The sequence below is a fragment of the Numida meleagris genome, chromosome 3 (genome assembly GCF_002078875.1).
Source record: "Numida meleagris isolate 19003 breed g44 Domestic line chromosome 3, NumMel1.0, whole genome shotgun sequence".
NCBI lineage: Eukaryota > Metazoa > Chordata > Aves > Galliformes > Numididae > Numida > Numida meleagris.
In genome coordinates this window covers 108223014-108239951 of record NC_034411.1, presented here as the reverse complement: position 1 = coordinate 108239951, position 16938 = coordinate 108223014, and the positions used below count along the sequence as shown (strand labels likewise).

Sequence of the window (16938 nt, the reverse complement as noted above, 5' to 3'; positions counted from 1 at the left end):
TGAACACAGACCAACTGGCTTTTCATACCCTGTAAAAGGGGTAGGAAATTCAGAAGTGACAGAAGAAAATTTGAAACCCAAACCATTTGGGCTACCTACCTACAAAGCACAGCCCAGATCCTCACCTCGTGTTAAAAAGGTCAACATGCTGTATCTGCTTGTGATCAACTGCCTACTATGCAGAGCAATTGGAATAATCAGCAGAAAGCGTACATACAAATGTCTGAGAGTCACAGCACAGAGTGCCAAGGGATGAATCTCTCTGCTTCAAATTACCCATCACTTCTGCAGCAGAAGGAAAGCCTTACAGCATCCTTCTGCAACGTGGATCACAGTACTCCCATGCTCTAACCAAGGATGACAAAGCAAAGACATCTGTACGGAACTTTATTAAAGTAGGCATCACCCACAATTTGCAGTATTTGAAAAAATATTCCCACCATCTTTTTTTTTTTTTTTTTCCTGAATAGGTAATGTAACAGCTGCAACACTCAAACGTCATGGGGGAAGTCTAAGCCCAGAAGTCAGGCTTCAAACTGGTAGAAAAAAGTTGTACGCTTTGTACGGCATCACACTGGTTCAGTACAGAGAACACTGTAGCATAGTTACAACAGAAGTTACAGGGAAGACAGGCAAAAAGAAAACACGGGCATCATTGGTCACAGGTTAGAAACCAGAATTTCAAACAGCACTGGGACCATGCAGACATCCCTATTCATGTTCCTTGACTATCGTGCTGTTACCTCTGAACTGTCTTCAGAGTTTGCAAAACACAAATTTAAACTCCTGCTCCTACACGAGTCAGCAACTTTCGGTAGACAACACACTCTGTTTAAAATGCCACAGGTCTGATTTTCACCTGCACTTTAACAACTTGCTTAAAGCCTTTGCTCAACGCCACAACTAAGGATAGCTTGCTTCAGAAGAAAGAACATCTTTGTTCTTCACCCTTTTTAGTATTAACTAGAGCTTTGAACAAGGGTGAATGGAGTAGGAGCCCATGACTTTCTTTGAGTTGAAGAAATGGAATCAGATCCATCAGCAACTCTTTTGGTTGGTTTCATGGAATGGAGGCAACGAGGAGTCCCCTGATTTAAGAAAGATTAGAATGGACAGGACTCTTAAAATCCTATTAAAGCCCTTCATCTGATGGATCAGTGTAACAGTTGAATAGGAGATAATCCTCTTTTGGCAGGGCAGAGGACAGAACCAGAGTCAAAGCATTCTTGGATGGTATGAATGAGCCCAACTTCGCTGGCCCATTGGGCCAAATATTACACTTGAACAATGTGAGTTACAACAGTGGTGAACATTTAAAAACTTGCCTTTTTCAGAAATGTAAACATTATAAAAAGAAGTTTTAACAACAGGCCACAACCCTAGAGGGTTTTGAGCTCAAGTACCTGGGAAACATATACTTTGCCAACAGATGAAGCAGTAAGATGCATACAAAACCAAAAGACACAACTTCAATAAACGTTTGAAATAATTCCTGGTTTTCACCATACCAACTTTGTTTGAAGGTTACTATCATGAGAAAACCAGTCTCCCTGCAGTACGTAGATTCTCTCACAGGGAGACAGAAATGAGGTCACATCCGTTAGCCACTAACTAGAAGAACCACTGCAGGGCTACAGAGTGTAGCAGACTCACAGTTACCAAAGCCTTGTCACAGAAAACTCAGTAAACTTCAGAAACACTGAACACGATACCTACATGGGCAACTGGAGTATGCAAGACAAAAAAGACTGACAGCTTCATCTAGGGAATTTCCAGTCATTTTGAAAATGGAAGGTATTTTTTCTTTGGAAAAGTAAAATACAATCCGAGTTCCCAGACATTGTTTCTCAAGGCATGCTACTGCTATAGTAGCCCATGGCTCAGACTCAAGACTGCTGTTTTACCTTAAAAGGCTTTCCTGTCTCCCCAGTCTGACATTTCTCACTTTCAGAGTCTTGTAAGTAGCTTTGGGATAGCCACATCTTCTCTGCATCCATCTACTAAGATTCCCCTGTTAATCCCAGAATCTCCTGTGCATTAAACTCAATGAGCAGAACAGGCCTTAACTGTACCTAGGACACGGTTTCAGCCTCTGGAATCCTCTCTAAAGAATAGAAGCGTATGACAGTTACACATAAATAGCATCTACAAATACAGCTGCAGCACACACAGAAAAAACATCCAACATGAACAGATTTCAAAGGTCAACCTGACTCTAAGGTAAGACTCCATCATCAGCCCAACTTTAGAACTTGCTCCAGGCAGTATGCCATAACGCTTGCAGAGCAAACGACTGGGATAACCAGAAGGGGCACTAATTAACAATAACCCCACTCCTGGGCATTGTCTTCTTGAAATATACCCTGGATTCACATCAGTGTAACAGCTTTCTGGATTTCAGATCTACTGAGTTTAAACTGATGGCAGCAGCGTTTTGAAATAATAGGAAAAGCTTAGCTTGTAAACCCTGTCATTTTTAAAGCATAAACAGAATTCAAGTCCTATTCCTCTTCACATTGATGGGCATTACAAGAATAATGCTACTTTGTATGCCCTATATGTAATAGAGAACTGTATGTTCATACAGTAATATATATACACATAAATATGAAATACTAACCAAAATCTGACTTCAAACTAGAGTTGCAAAAACCCTGCCTGCAGTTTGGAAACATCAAGTAGCTCGTTTCTCTCTTTTGTGAGTAGGGAGGAAAGGATCATATCTTACTATGATCTAACAACCTCCACTAGGGAAATGAGAAACATTTTTAGCAGTGGGATCTTCCTGAAACATCAGGTTTGACAATATTGCCCTATGTTATTTGCTGGATATGAGCCAAGCAGCAAGAATGACTGGAGATTCATCAGCCAAGAATACTTGCTTTTTGTTCCTACTTGCTTGAATGTGGAAGTTCTAGAATTCTGTACCATGGGTGCTGTGCTTGGAGACAGCACCTGATGATGTTGTTTATCTAATATGATGTTCCAGCTACAGTATGCTTCTGCCCAACTCCATTGCTACTTAGGAAAACTAATAATTGACATGCTTTAAGACTCAAAATTAAAGAACTGATTTAGCCATTTCTTCCTGGTCCTCTGTGGAAATCTGGAAACATCTGACAAAATATTTCAGTTAGCTTGAGCAATCCTGGAATCAGACCCAAGGAAGCTAAACATCGTAGACACCAGTTCAGGGAGGTCATAATCATGTTTCCATCCCCAGTCTCTCCGGGCATTGCTGTCATCAAAGTTCATTGGCCAACTGTCAGCTGCAGTGAAAAGAAAGAGAAACAAGAAGCATAAAAAAAAACCTCTTTAAACTCCAAGGTGTATCATCACTGGTCATCTGACCAGTAAGACTTGAACTGCACAGCAGCAATTTTCAAGTGTCTGAAAGGAAAACAATGTTCTGTTCTTGACATACAGCAACCTAATGGTTTCCCTTTACCCGCTGCCCAGAAAGCAATACCAACCTATGGCCTGCCTGACTGCGTCCACATTGTAGGTCACCTGAAGTTCAGGAACATGCTTCTGCACCTCTTGTGCCAGCTCTTCAGGAGTGAAGCTCATGGCACTGATGTTGTACGTCCTCATGCTCAGTGCCTCTGCAGGGGCCTCCATGACCTCTAGAGTTGCTTTCAGACAGTCATCAATATACATCATAGGGAGGCGGGTGTCCGGCTTTAAGTTGCACTCAAATTTGCCAGTCTTTATGGCATCATGGAAAATCTGGACAGCATAATCTGGGGAAAAGTACAATGGATGTGTGTGTCTACTTTAGTCCATTGTTCACATCATGACAGTCAACAGTCTTCAGATTACCTCTGTCCTCCTCCTATCTAAAACCCAGCAGGAATGTTTGATTTACAAGATGCAGCAGAATGCAAGAAGCCATCTCAAACTATCCTGAAGTCATTCTAGCATTTGTGTTTGCGCACTGCAGCAAGAGAGCAGACTTGAATTTGTTCTTCTTTTAAAGAAAATGGTCTCAGTGAGCATTAACTAAGCCAAACTCTTTCAGATAGTGCTTAAACCTAAAGACTACAGAAGTATAAGGTCGCAGTGGACAAAAGTATTGTCACAACTTCCAGTTGAAACAGAATCTCTACACTGATGCTTTATTATCTATAAATAGATAAAAATGACTCCATTGGCTTATGGTTTTGCTATTTTATCCTGCAACACTGAGAAATACACATGAGCCACTTACCAGTTGTTCCCCCACCAGGCTGAGAGTCGGCAGATATGATTCCTGGATACCTCAGGCAGCGAAAGTCTAGGCCATACCGGTAATGGTAGTACTACAGAGGGAGGAGAGAAGTGCAGTTTTACACAACAAAGCTAGGCCTTACAGCTCATTGTTTCCTCAGGAACAATCTCCTATGGGATAAACCTTCATTCTGTAACCTTCCCTTTACAAGGAAAGAAGAAAAGGAGTCTCTGAACAGTCTACATTCTCCATCAGGAAGCTGAGCTTTCTCCTTGTCCTTTTCTAGTTTTCATCCACATCAGTAGACCATAGAATCATAGAATGGTTTGGGTTGGAAGGGACCCTTAAGGGCCATCTAGTTCTATATGGATTGAATTTTAACACAGGGTCTAGATGCAGTGTTCAGAAGTTTCTGACACAAAGCCAATAGAAAAGTTCACAGAATGATAGAATCACACAATGGTTTGGGTTGGAAGGGACCTTTAAGTTATGCCTGTACAGACCCTCATGGCTTTGACTTTGCAGAAGTGAGGGTTTTTTTATTTTTTTTACTTATTGGCAAAAGCCACCATTGCCTAGTGTGCTTTCCCAATGCTTTGTATGCTTTCATTTATGCAATGTCATTCACATTGGCAGATAAGGAACAGAGGTCAAAGTCAAAAGAATCAGGGAAAGAAAAGATATTGAAACTCAAACTTACCAGCTTCTAATTCTTTGTACTTATTCCTACAAAACTCAAAAATGTTTTTTCCTACTGCCTCAGACTACTATGGAGTACTAAAGCCTAAAGGAAGGGAAGAGAGGTGGAAAACCCACTACCAGGAGAAATTCTCCAGAATGAATGAGACTCTCCCAGAACTTTAATGCAAGAAAACAAAACAAGTCCTCACTTCTCCCATGAGCTCAGCGTGAACCTTGGAGACGCCATAGATGGTCCTTGGTCTCTGAATGCACAGATCAGGAGTTGGATCTCGAGGAGAGCTGGGCCCAAAGGCTCCAATCGTGCTCGGAACAAAGAGCCGCAAATTATGCTCGGCTGCAATATCCAGGACGTTGTGTAAACCTGGAACAACATCAGCATTTATCAGAACACCCACTGCGCCTTCTCAAGCCTCTACAGGAAGCCTACAGGAATCACAAGTTTGAAACCCTTGTCACATACCAGTAATATTTACAGCTCTGGCCAAGGGGACGTTTGCTTCTCCAACAGCGCTGAGCAAAGCGCTGTAGTGGAACAGCCACGTTATGCGATTATTCACCACTATCTCACGTAGATTCTTGTAGTCCAAGATGTCTGAGTAGATGAAAGGGCCTAAAGGAAATGAACCAGAAGGAAATTGAGCACTGAGAAGCATGGAAGGCAAGAAAAGCTCTAGATGAAACTCAGACTGCGGGTTCTTTCTCATTGCTCTATTTGGGATCTGACTGCACAGCAAAATGCACACCCGGTACCAACAGCAGCCAATGCATTAGGAAACAGAAAGGAGAAATTAAGGTGAACTGCCACCTTTTCCCTGTTGATCCAAGAACTCCTGTTTTACCCAGCCAATGGCATGAGAAAAGGGAGCATTTAGGATTTACTATTCAAATGTCTATGTAAATTATTGAGCTGTGATGAGAAAGAAACATCCATTCAAGTTTCTAATGAAAACACAAGAGCCCAAAAAACATATTCTGCACTCATCTTGCCATCTAAATTGCCTCAGAATGGAGGAACAAAGCAGAAATTTAATTTACACCTTGTTCCCTGCAAAAGAATAAACATTTCTTTTTACAGCAGGAGCCCAAAAGCCAACTCCAACGTGATCTGAGCACTTACCCTGGTCAGCAAAGGGGCAAAATCATTTAGAAAAGAAGGAGTAACTAATAGATGGAGTCCACGTCTGGGCGAGATTTTAAAACAGGAAGGCACTATCCAGAAGTTTCAAACAGCAGTTAACTTGGTAATCCACGCATCATTTAGACTCTGGTAAAGCCAGTATACTTTTCCATCTGCTTCCCCAGGCACTTACCACTATAAAACACATTATCCGCGGGCTTTCGAATGTCAGACAAGATCACATTGTTCTTTCCAAATCGTTTCCTGTAGAAAAAAAAACCCACATGGTACAGTGAGTCTACAGTCTTCACAGTAACTCATCAGTTGTTCTGCTACTTCGGTTAGCAGGAGCAATATCAAAAGGAAAACAAATTCTTCAGTGAAATCCGTTGTTCTACTGAAACAAAACAAACCACCGCCACTTTAACGTCAATATAGGAAATTAGTAAATTACTTCTAGTTGTCTTCCTACACAAATCTTTGAGAAAATAAGTTGAGAAAGAAGTTCTTCCTTCCCCTCGTGCTGAAAATTGTATCCAGAAAACCTAATCCCCCCCAGACACCAAAATGTATAAGCCACTGGGTGTGCTGTAACAGCAGCTGCTTTCCTATCAACAAGGTAAATAGAACTGATAATGTAATCTCAGCCTTGTACTGTTCTAATCAGCACAGTCTGGGAAAGCAAGTCTGACAGATTCGGAGTACAGTGCAGCCTTCCATTATTTGCATGATTCTAAGTATATCATAGAAATGGTTGAAAACATTCAAAGTGCAGCACGGCGTCAAATGCAGCAAGTTGGCTCACTTTGGTCACAGTCTAAACCCTCAGAATCAAACGCTACCTGCAAATTATACTCTGGAGATGAGTAGTGAGTAGGTGTGGGCATGGACAATGACATGGGCAAGGGAGAGAGCTCATAGAATTTTGGAAAGATAGCATGAAAAAGTAAGGTAAAGTGTGTGCATCATGAAGGAACCAGAGGAGACATGCTTTTCATTTACTACTTCTGCTGCATCAGCCCATCTTTCATCAATTATGAAATATTAGGGTGCAAGATCTCAAAGGAAGTTTTATTTTTCTTTGCACTGCACTAAGCAGGGCATCTTATTCCTGAAGCAGCTTCACTACAATTCTCACAGAGAAGAAAGTCAGCAGTTGTTAGGCGCAGCCGCTGGGCAGTTAGCAAAATTCTTACTTTTTTCAAGGGGATGTTTGTACTTCTTTCCTCTCCTGCAGTACCCTGTACAAAACCCCAACCTTTGTCTCCTGGGCAATGAAACACAGCCTTATTTGGCTGACCACACGCTGAGGATCCAGGTTCTGAATGCTCCCATTGAACCAGGAACACACTGATCTCCGTGGTTAGTCTCTCAGACAAAATTATTTTGGGAAACACGACCAGTGCGCACACAGAAAGTACATCAGTGAACGCAAACCAAGTACAGAAATTAAAAAGAAAATGGCAAAAGCTTCAAGGTTATGCACAAAACCAAGCGGTGAAAGACCCCTGCAATTCTCACCAGGATTCTTTTAGAAACAACTTTCCTGAAAATTAACGCTTCTCAAAGCTGTGACTCGAGTTTGAATTCCTTACTACTAGTGAGCCAGAGAATCATGACGTACCTCAGGAGCTTTGCAAGTCCCACCCCGAGCTGGCCGAGCCCACCTGAAAGACAACATGCAGGAGACAAAACAGAGAAGTGGTATTGAAACACAGCATCCAGCATTATGTGTAGCACCACGTCAGAAACGTCTGCTATTTCTCTTCTCAGAGTCAACATGCTTTAAACCGTTCTCAAGGAAAACCCAAGCGTTTTGACTGGATTTCTGGAATTAAAATTGAAAGCAAGTTCACGTGGGACTCTGATCCTATCACCGTACAGGAAAGACTATAAAAATTCCAGAACGTTTTGTTACTTTTTTCTTTTTTGTCTGAATATCATTGCTTCCATTATTCTGCTCAGTGGGGAGGGAGGAGGGGAGCGTGGAGCTCCTGGAGCAGCAATACAGTCATGACAGGAATGCTGACCTGTAATTAGCACCCGGGGATGATCAGACTCAGAAAAAGAAACCGAGTGAAAGCTAGCATCAGAGGCCACCTGGCGGGGTGAGATGCCAATGCATCGAACAGGCACGATGGAAATCCCACATCCACAACGAGAGCTTTGCAGCAGCTGGCTGGCAGCTCTGCTCACGTTTCTGACGATTGGCATCTTCCTTCTTCAAACACGCTGTGAGAACGGGAGAAAGTATTAGTCACAAATGACTCAAGCACGCTCCATTTTTTTTTTTTTAAACACTCCCTTGGAATACTCTTTAAGAGTTTACAAGAGGCCTGATGCAATTCAAATCCCAGCTGATGTGCCTACGGAGAGCCACGTCTGCTAGAAGCAGCCTGGGAAGGAATGTGCACAGAGGTAATGTATTCACCAGAGAGAGTACAAGAAAACATCCACAGCCCCAGCGCAGGCTCCAGTATAATGAACATAGAATATAGTTCAAATTTAAGCTTTTTTACACTAGAAACCATGACTTCAAGCACAATAGACAGCAAATGCAGAATTCTTCCTTAAAATCCTTCAGACTTTTAACTGCCTTCTCCAAAACGTAGCTTGCTTGAGATTACGTTGTCATTTAAGATTACATTCCCTTTCTGTTGCACGTATGATAAGCAAGAAATACGGGAAGATGGAAAGCCACAAGAAGAAATGACACCAGCCAATTGCTGCAGATGTATTCCAGCAGCAATTCACAATAAGCATAGAAAAGCAACAAACTAATTACTGAGGGTGTTCTTTTCACTTTACGGCAACACACAAGGTCGGGAATTTTCTGACACCTGAAGGAATCCTGCTATTTGAACACTGCTCCTGGACTTAATCTCAGATGTGACTCACTGCTGTCTAAGAGGCTGTGAGATCTTTCTCCTACCTTGATTCTCTAGTGCTGATCAGCACAATTCAGCTTACAAGGCTGCACTGGAAGGCAGCTCTGCAGGGAAGGGCTTATGGGTCCTGGTGGACACAAAGCTGAACGTAAGCCAGCAGCGTGGCCTTGCACAAAGAAGGCCTCGTAGGATGTCAGTTCCACAACATTTTCCCTGACAGTACCTGAAGAAGCATTTTATATTTTGAGCTCTAGATGCAGAGTACACAAATTAAAATTAGTCACTATTGAAAATGCCACAGTGGGATCGGGTCGGTTTCCCACTCACTGAACTAGTTTCTCCAAATGCACTTGCAGGATAAACACACGGGCTAAAGAGGAGAATGTGCAAGTCCAGGCTGACTCAAGAGAGCTGTAGACATTCTATACCCGACACAGACAACCCTATAGTTAACCAAGCAGCAAAACTTAATGCAAAAATGCCACCCATGACATGCATTTCTTCCTATATTAAATATGAAGAGGGGAAATGGAGTAATTAGCTACCGAATTCTAAAAATGGCCAGCAAATGCACAGATAAATGTTTCTCCAAACTAATGGTAAAACAAAGCTAGCCCTGACACAAAGCCATCACCTTTCAACAGAAACTTGGACAGAAAAGCCCATTCTGCTACACCAGAATGTGTCACTTTCTAAATAACTTCAAGGAGCTCTTAACGGCACTGAACACAAAAAGCATTAATGTAAGCGATGAGAAGAAAAAACATAATTTGGGCAGTTTGTTTTTTCTCTCATTATCCCGAGGTGGAATAATTTGTAGACTTAGGAACTGGAGAAAAATGAATGCATACATTTTTCTCACCTCTACCAATTCCTGCATAACCTCCTAACCAGTTTCTCAGTCGCTACTTTTACTCATTGACCTGAAGTGATACTAAGCTCTCTTGTTTTCTAGGCTGAGTTATACAAGGAGGCTTTATCCTGAAATATTGCAGTTATTTCCCCCCACACCCACACACTAATTTAAACGAACAACCAGCACTAATTTTAAGGCTTACGCACTGCACTGCAGAACACATCCTCTTCTGTACTCACCTGTCCCTCAGCTGGCAATAGGGCAGAAGCACTCTGGAGACAGCAATTTATAGGACACTGCCTCTTCTGAAAGCCAATCAAAACGAGACAGAAAGTAGGAGTTGTCCCACAGCTAAAAAAAAAAAAAAAGAGCATGAGGGTGAGAGCAGCAGCCAGGGATATCACTGCATTCACATCTGCTTGATTGTGGGATGGCTGTAACTTTGTGATAGAGGGTTCTGAAGCTACTCGGGAGCTAACAGATGCATTCAATCCAGGGTCACAACTGAGGGACGGGTTTCCAACCCGGCACAGAGGATGAGCAGAAAGCAAATTTTGTTTTCAATTTTGTTCGATGAAAGCGAGGGGAGAGGGAAAGAGGGGAGAAAGGAGCAGCTCGTGAAGCGACATTTAGCAAGTTCACTGCCAAGTGCTATCCCCGCTGAGCTTCCAGTGTTACATAAGAGGCAGGCACCTGTCACACACGTAACAACAAAAACATGTTTATTGAAGCTAGCAGTTTCTCGTGTATTAGCTATCAATAGAACATTACAGTGATAAGATAAGAAACTCTGCGAGGTCGTTCTGGAAAATCCCGTAAGAATAAGGTGCAGAAGAAAGGGGTCTGACAGTAACAGGACAAGGGGGAATGATTTTAAACTAAAAGAGAGGAGGTTTAGGTGGGACATTAGGAAGGAATTCTGTGCTCAGAGGGCAGTGAGGCCCTGGCACTGCTGCCCAGAGCTGTGGATGCCCCATCCCTGGAGGTGCTCGAAGACATGGATGGGCCCTGGGCAGCCTGAGCTGATGAGGGGCAGCCAGCCCATAGCAGGGGCTGGGGCTGGGTGATGATGAAGACTCCCTCCAACCCAAGCCGTTCTATGATTCTTTGAAAGGGAGAAGGCTCGGAGCCGAAGCCCAGACCTCGCGCAGCGCCGAACGCAGCCATCCCGCCGGAGCGGCCTCCCCCCCCCCGCCTCACCCAGCCCTTCCCTCCAGCCGGCAGCGGAGGGCCCCGGCCCCACACTCACCCGCCCGTCCCCCGCCGCCCGCTGCCGCTGCCTCCCGCCCAGGGGCTGAGGAGGGGGAGGCGGAGCTGAACGCGGCGTTTGCGGGGAGGAGAGTGTGGGGGGACGTGGTGTGTGAGCTCAGAGTGACGCAAGCGGGGCGTGACGTAATGTCCCCGAGGAGGGAATGGTTTTAAGCTGAGACAGGGGAGGTTTAGGTTAGATATTAGCAGGAAGTTTTTCACTCAGAGGGTGGTGATGCACTGGAACTGGTTGCCCAGGGAGGTGGTGGATGCCCCCGTCCCTGGAGGCGTTCAAGGCCAGGCTGGACGTGGCTCTGGGCAGCCTGGTCTAGTGGTTGGTGACCCTGCACTTAGCAGGGGGGTTGAAACTCGATGATCTTTGAGGTCCTTTTCAACCCAGGCCATGCTATGATTCTATGATGATTCTATGAGCTCTGCTGGGGGAGCTGGGGGGCTCGGGATCCAACGCGGCCATAAGGCCCCGCAGGATGGGCGAGGGGATGGAGCACGGCCTGGAGCCCAGGAGCTGCCCATCAGCAGCACCGCTGTGCTGGGCGGGTGCTGGAGCCCTGGCACAGGGAGCAGGGAGCGGTGGGGGATTCTCCTGGGGGTTTCCCACAGCGCTGAGGTCTCCTCTGAGCTCCTCTGCTCCACACTGACCCATCCCAGTTCCCCCAGCTGCTCCCCATAACGCCTGTGCTCCAGCCCCTCACCGCTCGATGTCTGTCTTCTAGTGAGGGGCCCAAAGCTGAGCGCAGTACTCAAGGTGCGGCTCACAGCCATCCACACTGCACCCCAGCGGTGCTGGCAGAAGCCTTGTTTATGGAAAGAAATTAAGGATGTGCACCAGTCTGTTAGGTACGGCGGCAGAACACCAACCACTCTGTAACACCAGGCAGCCCTAAGGCTCCACCTTGCCCCAGGGTTGCCCCCATGCAAGCATGACTTAAAATAGTATTTCTAACCACAAAACATCTTCTGATTTGGCTGCGAGGTAGGAATGTCACAAAGCCTGTCTGACTGTGAAAAGGACGGAACTAATTCAAGAAACGGTGAAGAAACTTCTCCTTGGGATTGCGTTGCCTCTTTCTCAATACCTGGAGCGGGACGAGTGCTGCTGTTGATGGCCCCTCCGGGTGGAAGGAAGGAGCAGCTACTTGTGCACCCAGCAGAAAGCCTTTTGATTGAACAACTGCTGAGGAAGGCATGGCAAATCAGTGAGTTCTGCAAGGTTTATATACTTTGAAGTAAGACTACTCAGCAATCGGTATACAGATGGAAAATCCTTCTGCCTCCAAGAAGGTTGTACAGTGGTTCAAGGGCGCATTTGTTTATCAGAGTAAAGTGACAGAAAAGTTTTCAGTTATTTAAAAAATAAAAAAGAAAGAAAGAAATCAGAAGCTCTGTCATGAAAACGGTAGAAGGGCAAGGCCCTCCAAGACCCTGGTAGTTATTTTCTGGGGCAGTTAATGCCAGACTACTCATGACTAAAGTCAGACTAGTCATGACTTAAGGAAGAAATGAAGTACTAGACATCTGCTTGTCTACATAGAAGAAGATGATAAAAGTAAAAGCTGGAAGGTATTTTGTCTCCCATTTTCTCCACTGCAAAGAGTTTAAAAGCAATTTACGGGCACAAATTAGGGAAGATGGAAATACCATAATCTAGGACCCACTGGCTAACAACAGACTTAAGAAAACCTAGGTGACATTTCAAAAAGACATGTTTAAATGTGAAATCCTGGTCAAAGGAGGAGGCTTGTTTGCCTTAAGAAACACCTTCAAATACCCGAAGTACTGCGGAAAGGAGAGCGTTAGAGGGCAAACATGACTCAAGCACTAATCATTTATAAAAGAAAAATGATAAGCTCACCACCATGAAAATGACTTCATTGTAGGAATGACAACCAAGTGGGTCCAGCCAACAGGAAAAACCCATACTGGGCAAATTATTGAAGTATTAAAACGAAATCAGTGTAATTACTGTAGTTGGGTTCTTTATGCCTCAGTGCTCTGCTTACAGTAAGTGGCTTTGAGAACTAGCATTATCAGAAAGTTAGTTTGCAAAGCTCTGTCCTCATCCACTTCTTGCTGTGGGTGGGCAGGTATTGCTCATCACTTGGTGAACTGAAGTAAGAACATTAAAACAACCACAGCAAATCAAGCAAAGATCACCCTAGTCCATTTTCTTTGTCTCTTAACAGCAGTTGTTTCCCCGCAGTTCTCTCACAGATCTCTGCACTCTACAGCCCAAGGAATTTCTGAACCAGACACGGCAACTTCACATTTTGTGTTTTTGCAGTCACTCTCCTCTATAATCTCCTCCATACGCTTTCAAACTCAGGTAAGCCTTTGTCATCCATACTGGATAATATGCCTGCCTCACATATAATTTTGTGCCCTCTAATTATGTGTAGCTAAACTGTTATGCAATTCCCAACCTTGCTTGCCTGCTTGCCAATCCGCAATCAAGAGGTGAAAATCATAAGCAGGAGGGAAGGGAAAAAAGTCTTATAAACATCTCTGTGGTAAGCTAATCTTATCTCAGAGTCTTTGTTCTACAGGATTACTTGGGGAGTTAATATTGTTCATGCTTGTGCAAGATAGAAGTGCTTGGAATAAGGGGGAAAAAAGTAGTGTGGTTTGCTAGAAGTACAGCTCAGCAGAAATAAGAAAGGGTCGGGAGTTCTGGAAGCTCTTTGTATAGTTGCAGCTGGAAATTAGTCTTGTGAGGATTGGCTTAGGAAAAAAAAAGATTCTATCAAGTTCTGCCTGAAAATGGGCACCACTGACTGCATTCCCTGTTTGGGACTTCCGTGGCCCATCAAATCAGTGCTCGAACAAGCACGGTGTCCTGTCTGCCAGCAGCTTCTCTCCTTTATCCTACTAATTCACAAAGTCACAGTGTCCCCTGTGAAGGAACACAAGCTTCCCCTGCCAGCAGCACCTTATGCTGTCAGAAGTCACCAACTCCTTCAGACAGAAACAGCAGGAGAAAGTTGATTTAGGAACAGGATAACCACATCGAGCCCTGCTTCTTAGGACCTGGCACACCAGGATGCTGCTAAGACTCTTCGAAAGCGTGATACAAGATCAGACTGAAGTCCAAATACTTTGCACAAACAACTCCATGCTCTCTAATCCTTCTGGTTGCTCAGTAAGAACTTCTTGCTGCATACAGCTTTACCAGCTGCACAGAAAATCAGGAGTGTCTGGACTGCAGCAAACCCTGTCTTGTTCATGGGCTTCTGCAGTTTTGGCCAAACAAGACCCACTTCTATAAGGATGCTCTGCTGGGGCCTACATGAAATACACAATGTTGTCCATGCTGCCTCCATACTGTGTTGCAGTATTAATCACATTGATCTGGGGAGTGTCTCCACATGAGCCCCACCGGATGGGACTGCCTTTCAGTGGGTGTTTGCAAACAAGAACAGACAGTTCAGGACATTTCCTTTAAGTAACCCAAGCAGACACGGGCCAGGGAGGTGTACAGCAGCAAACAGCACGTGATGGGTTGAGGAACAGAACAGGAGAGGAGTGCAAAAGAGAAGCAATGAAGAGACTGAGTGAAGGACAGTGCTGGAGAAAACGGGCAGAACTAGCATACTGAGGTCCGAGATGACTGTGTGAGCTGTGTGCCACGTGCAGTCACTTCTCACTGGAGGCCTGGCAGCTTCCCAAGCAAAGTTCACTGCGAGCTTCATTCCACAGCTTTCCCATCTGGCTGTGAGATGGAGAGACACCAGCTCAGGTAACACACCTGCTGTGTGCACTCACAGAAGGGTCCCCATTTTACTCCCAAGGGAGCCCTTTGCTCCAAGCTACCTGTGCATCTCCCAGTCACGTTGAAAGCAGAAGCACCTGTATGCCCAAAGTGCTGCATGATGCAAATTCTAACCTGAGACAAGGGAGACAGTCCAGTGGTCTTCAGCATAGGTGGCTCTTTGTGGGGCTGATGTGGACTGCATCTGAACCCCCAGAGTCCACTCCACAAAGATGTGTTTGGGGGTGAGAGAAGGATTCGGAGAAGCTGCATTCTCTGATATTGATATAAAATACATAGGTAGGTATATCAAACAGTTCCTTTCCCCAGAAGGAAGAAGAAGAGGCAGAATTTCTAAGCAAGAAGCACACCAAGAGCTCTGGAAGATATGCAAAGGGGAGGCAGTAGGATTCACAGGACATAGCCCTACAGCTGAGATCCAAAAACGTGGAGTCCAGGTAAATAACCCACCACATACTCACAGTCTTGCACTCCTGTCTTGCATAAAGATCTACCATTCATGTGTTTCCAACAAAAAAAACCCAACAAAAACTCTGCAGTGGATATTCCCATCCTATCCCAGCTCAATATACCTGGTGTCACATGAGTTCCCTTTCTCAGATCATTTTAGTTTTTGCTTACAGAGTCCAGCAGTGTCTGAGTGCTGACGCTCAGTGGGACTCTGGTGGACATACAGCTCCACTGACTTCACTGTATGGCCTCCAACTTAAACAGCAAGTACGTCAATAGGGTGAGTTTTCTTCTTGGAACAGCAACACCCATCTCCTGCACCAAATCAGCCAGCAGACTCTCGGCTGTGATATGCTCAAAGCTACACAGGGCTTTGCTGAACTGCTCTGTCAGCTGGGGCTGTAAATGTGAGCCTGTATACTGATAGGGCATGTGTCCAGTTTAGAAGCATGGTGTCCTAACTGCTCTGCAGGCAGCTCAGACACCAAGTAATGATTCCTCCAGGCCCTGTTCCTGATCCTCTTGGCTAAACAAGGACGGACACTGGTTTCTGCACCTAAGGCCAACCAAGTGATCCATTCTGCTGAGCTGAGGCCTTTGTTAGTGGAGGCACTTTGGACATCACACATCCACGAGCTGCTGAGCATGATGGAGAAGGGGAAAGCATTCCTCTGTATTATTCTTCTATAAAGTAAAACCTTGCCCAGAAGCAAGGGCAAGTAGAACCTGGTCCCACTCTGCACCAGGCCAGTGACATCAGTAAGATGGCAAGCGCTGGCAACCACAGCCTAACAAAGGGAAAAGAACTCTTTACAGCTGTTCCATGCAGAAGAGCCAGTGGAAGGATGCAACATCAGAAAAGGCAGCAGCAGGAGTTTGAAATGTGAAGGTGAGGATTAGCAAAAGAAAGATCAGTTAGGTACTACAGCCCTCCAATGTCTGGGCCATCAAGGAGAGCTGATGGTGCTAGCAGTACAATTAATAATCTTCAAGGCAAAGTAACTAAAAAAACCCATTCCTTTCAAATAAAAGCTAAGCCTGTGATTGTTTCCAATTGCCCACTTGTAAGCTAACGTGATACTGGGTGTGCTACTCCTACAGGCTCCACCAAGAGCCATCTCTCCATACTGTCACTTAATTCACTGCCTGATTCCTTCTTACAGCCACTGCAATTAACAAAGTACTTAAGGAGTCCTTCCCTCATAGGGATGGATACCTGGCTTTGTTAAGGCTTCAATTATTCTTTGGAGTCCATCCCTCCGAGGGATGGATACCTGGCTCTGTTAACATTGGAATGATTTGTTTTCCTTCATCTTCTTTTGTTTTCCTTCCTGAAACGCTATATAGGTTGGGTCTCTGCAATCAGGTGGGAGAGAACTGGGGAGCAGAGGGGGAGATGCTGTCCAAACGTTGTCTCACTATGATCATTGTGAAAGCTTTTTTCTGACCTATCTTAAATTGAGCTTGCATTATTACACACTTGGAGTCCTTATATTCACAGACAAACTGCTCTTGAGCACATAGGCTGAACCAGGCAATGTTAACGGGACGCAGAGAGGACAAGCTATAGCTTTTCTGCAAGAAACTGGATCCAGGTCACTCAATTCATGCTACCAGCGCCTTGTAGGACCAGATCACTCACTCGGGTAAGCCAAGAGCCATCCTGACTTACATTTACTG

At 44.7% G+C, this 16938-nt stretch overlaps 1 protein-coding gene across 1 annotated transcript; it reads right to left on the bottom strand.

Annotated features, from left to right (window-relative positions):
* Window positions 371-11103, bottom strand: LOC110396362 (L-threonine 3-dehydrogenase, mitochondrial). Its single transcript, XM_021391980.1, has 10 exons — window positions 11023-11103; window positions 10013-10124; window positions 8060-8261; window positions 7654-7696; window positions 6223-6293; window positions 5373-5522; window positions 5101-5273; window positions 4211-4301; window positions 3474-3743; window positions 371-3269 (listed from the first exon to the last, which is right to left on the bottom strand). The coding sequence occupies exons 3-10, from the start codon at window positions 8241-8243 to the stop codon at window positions 3130-3132; spliced, it is 1122 nt and encodes a 373-aa protein (XP_021247655.1). The 5' UTR covers window positions 8244-8261; window positions 10013-10124; window positions 11023-11103; the 3' UTR covers window positions 371-3129.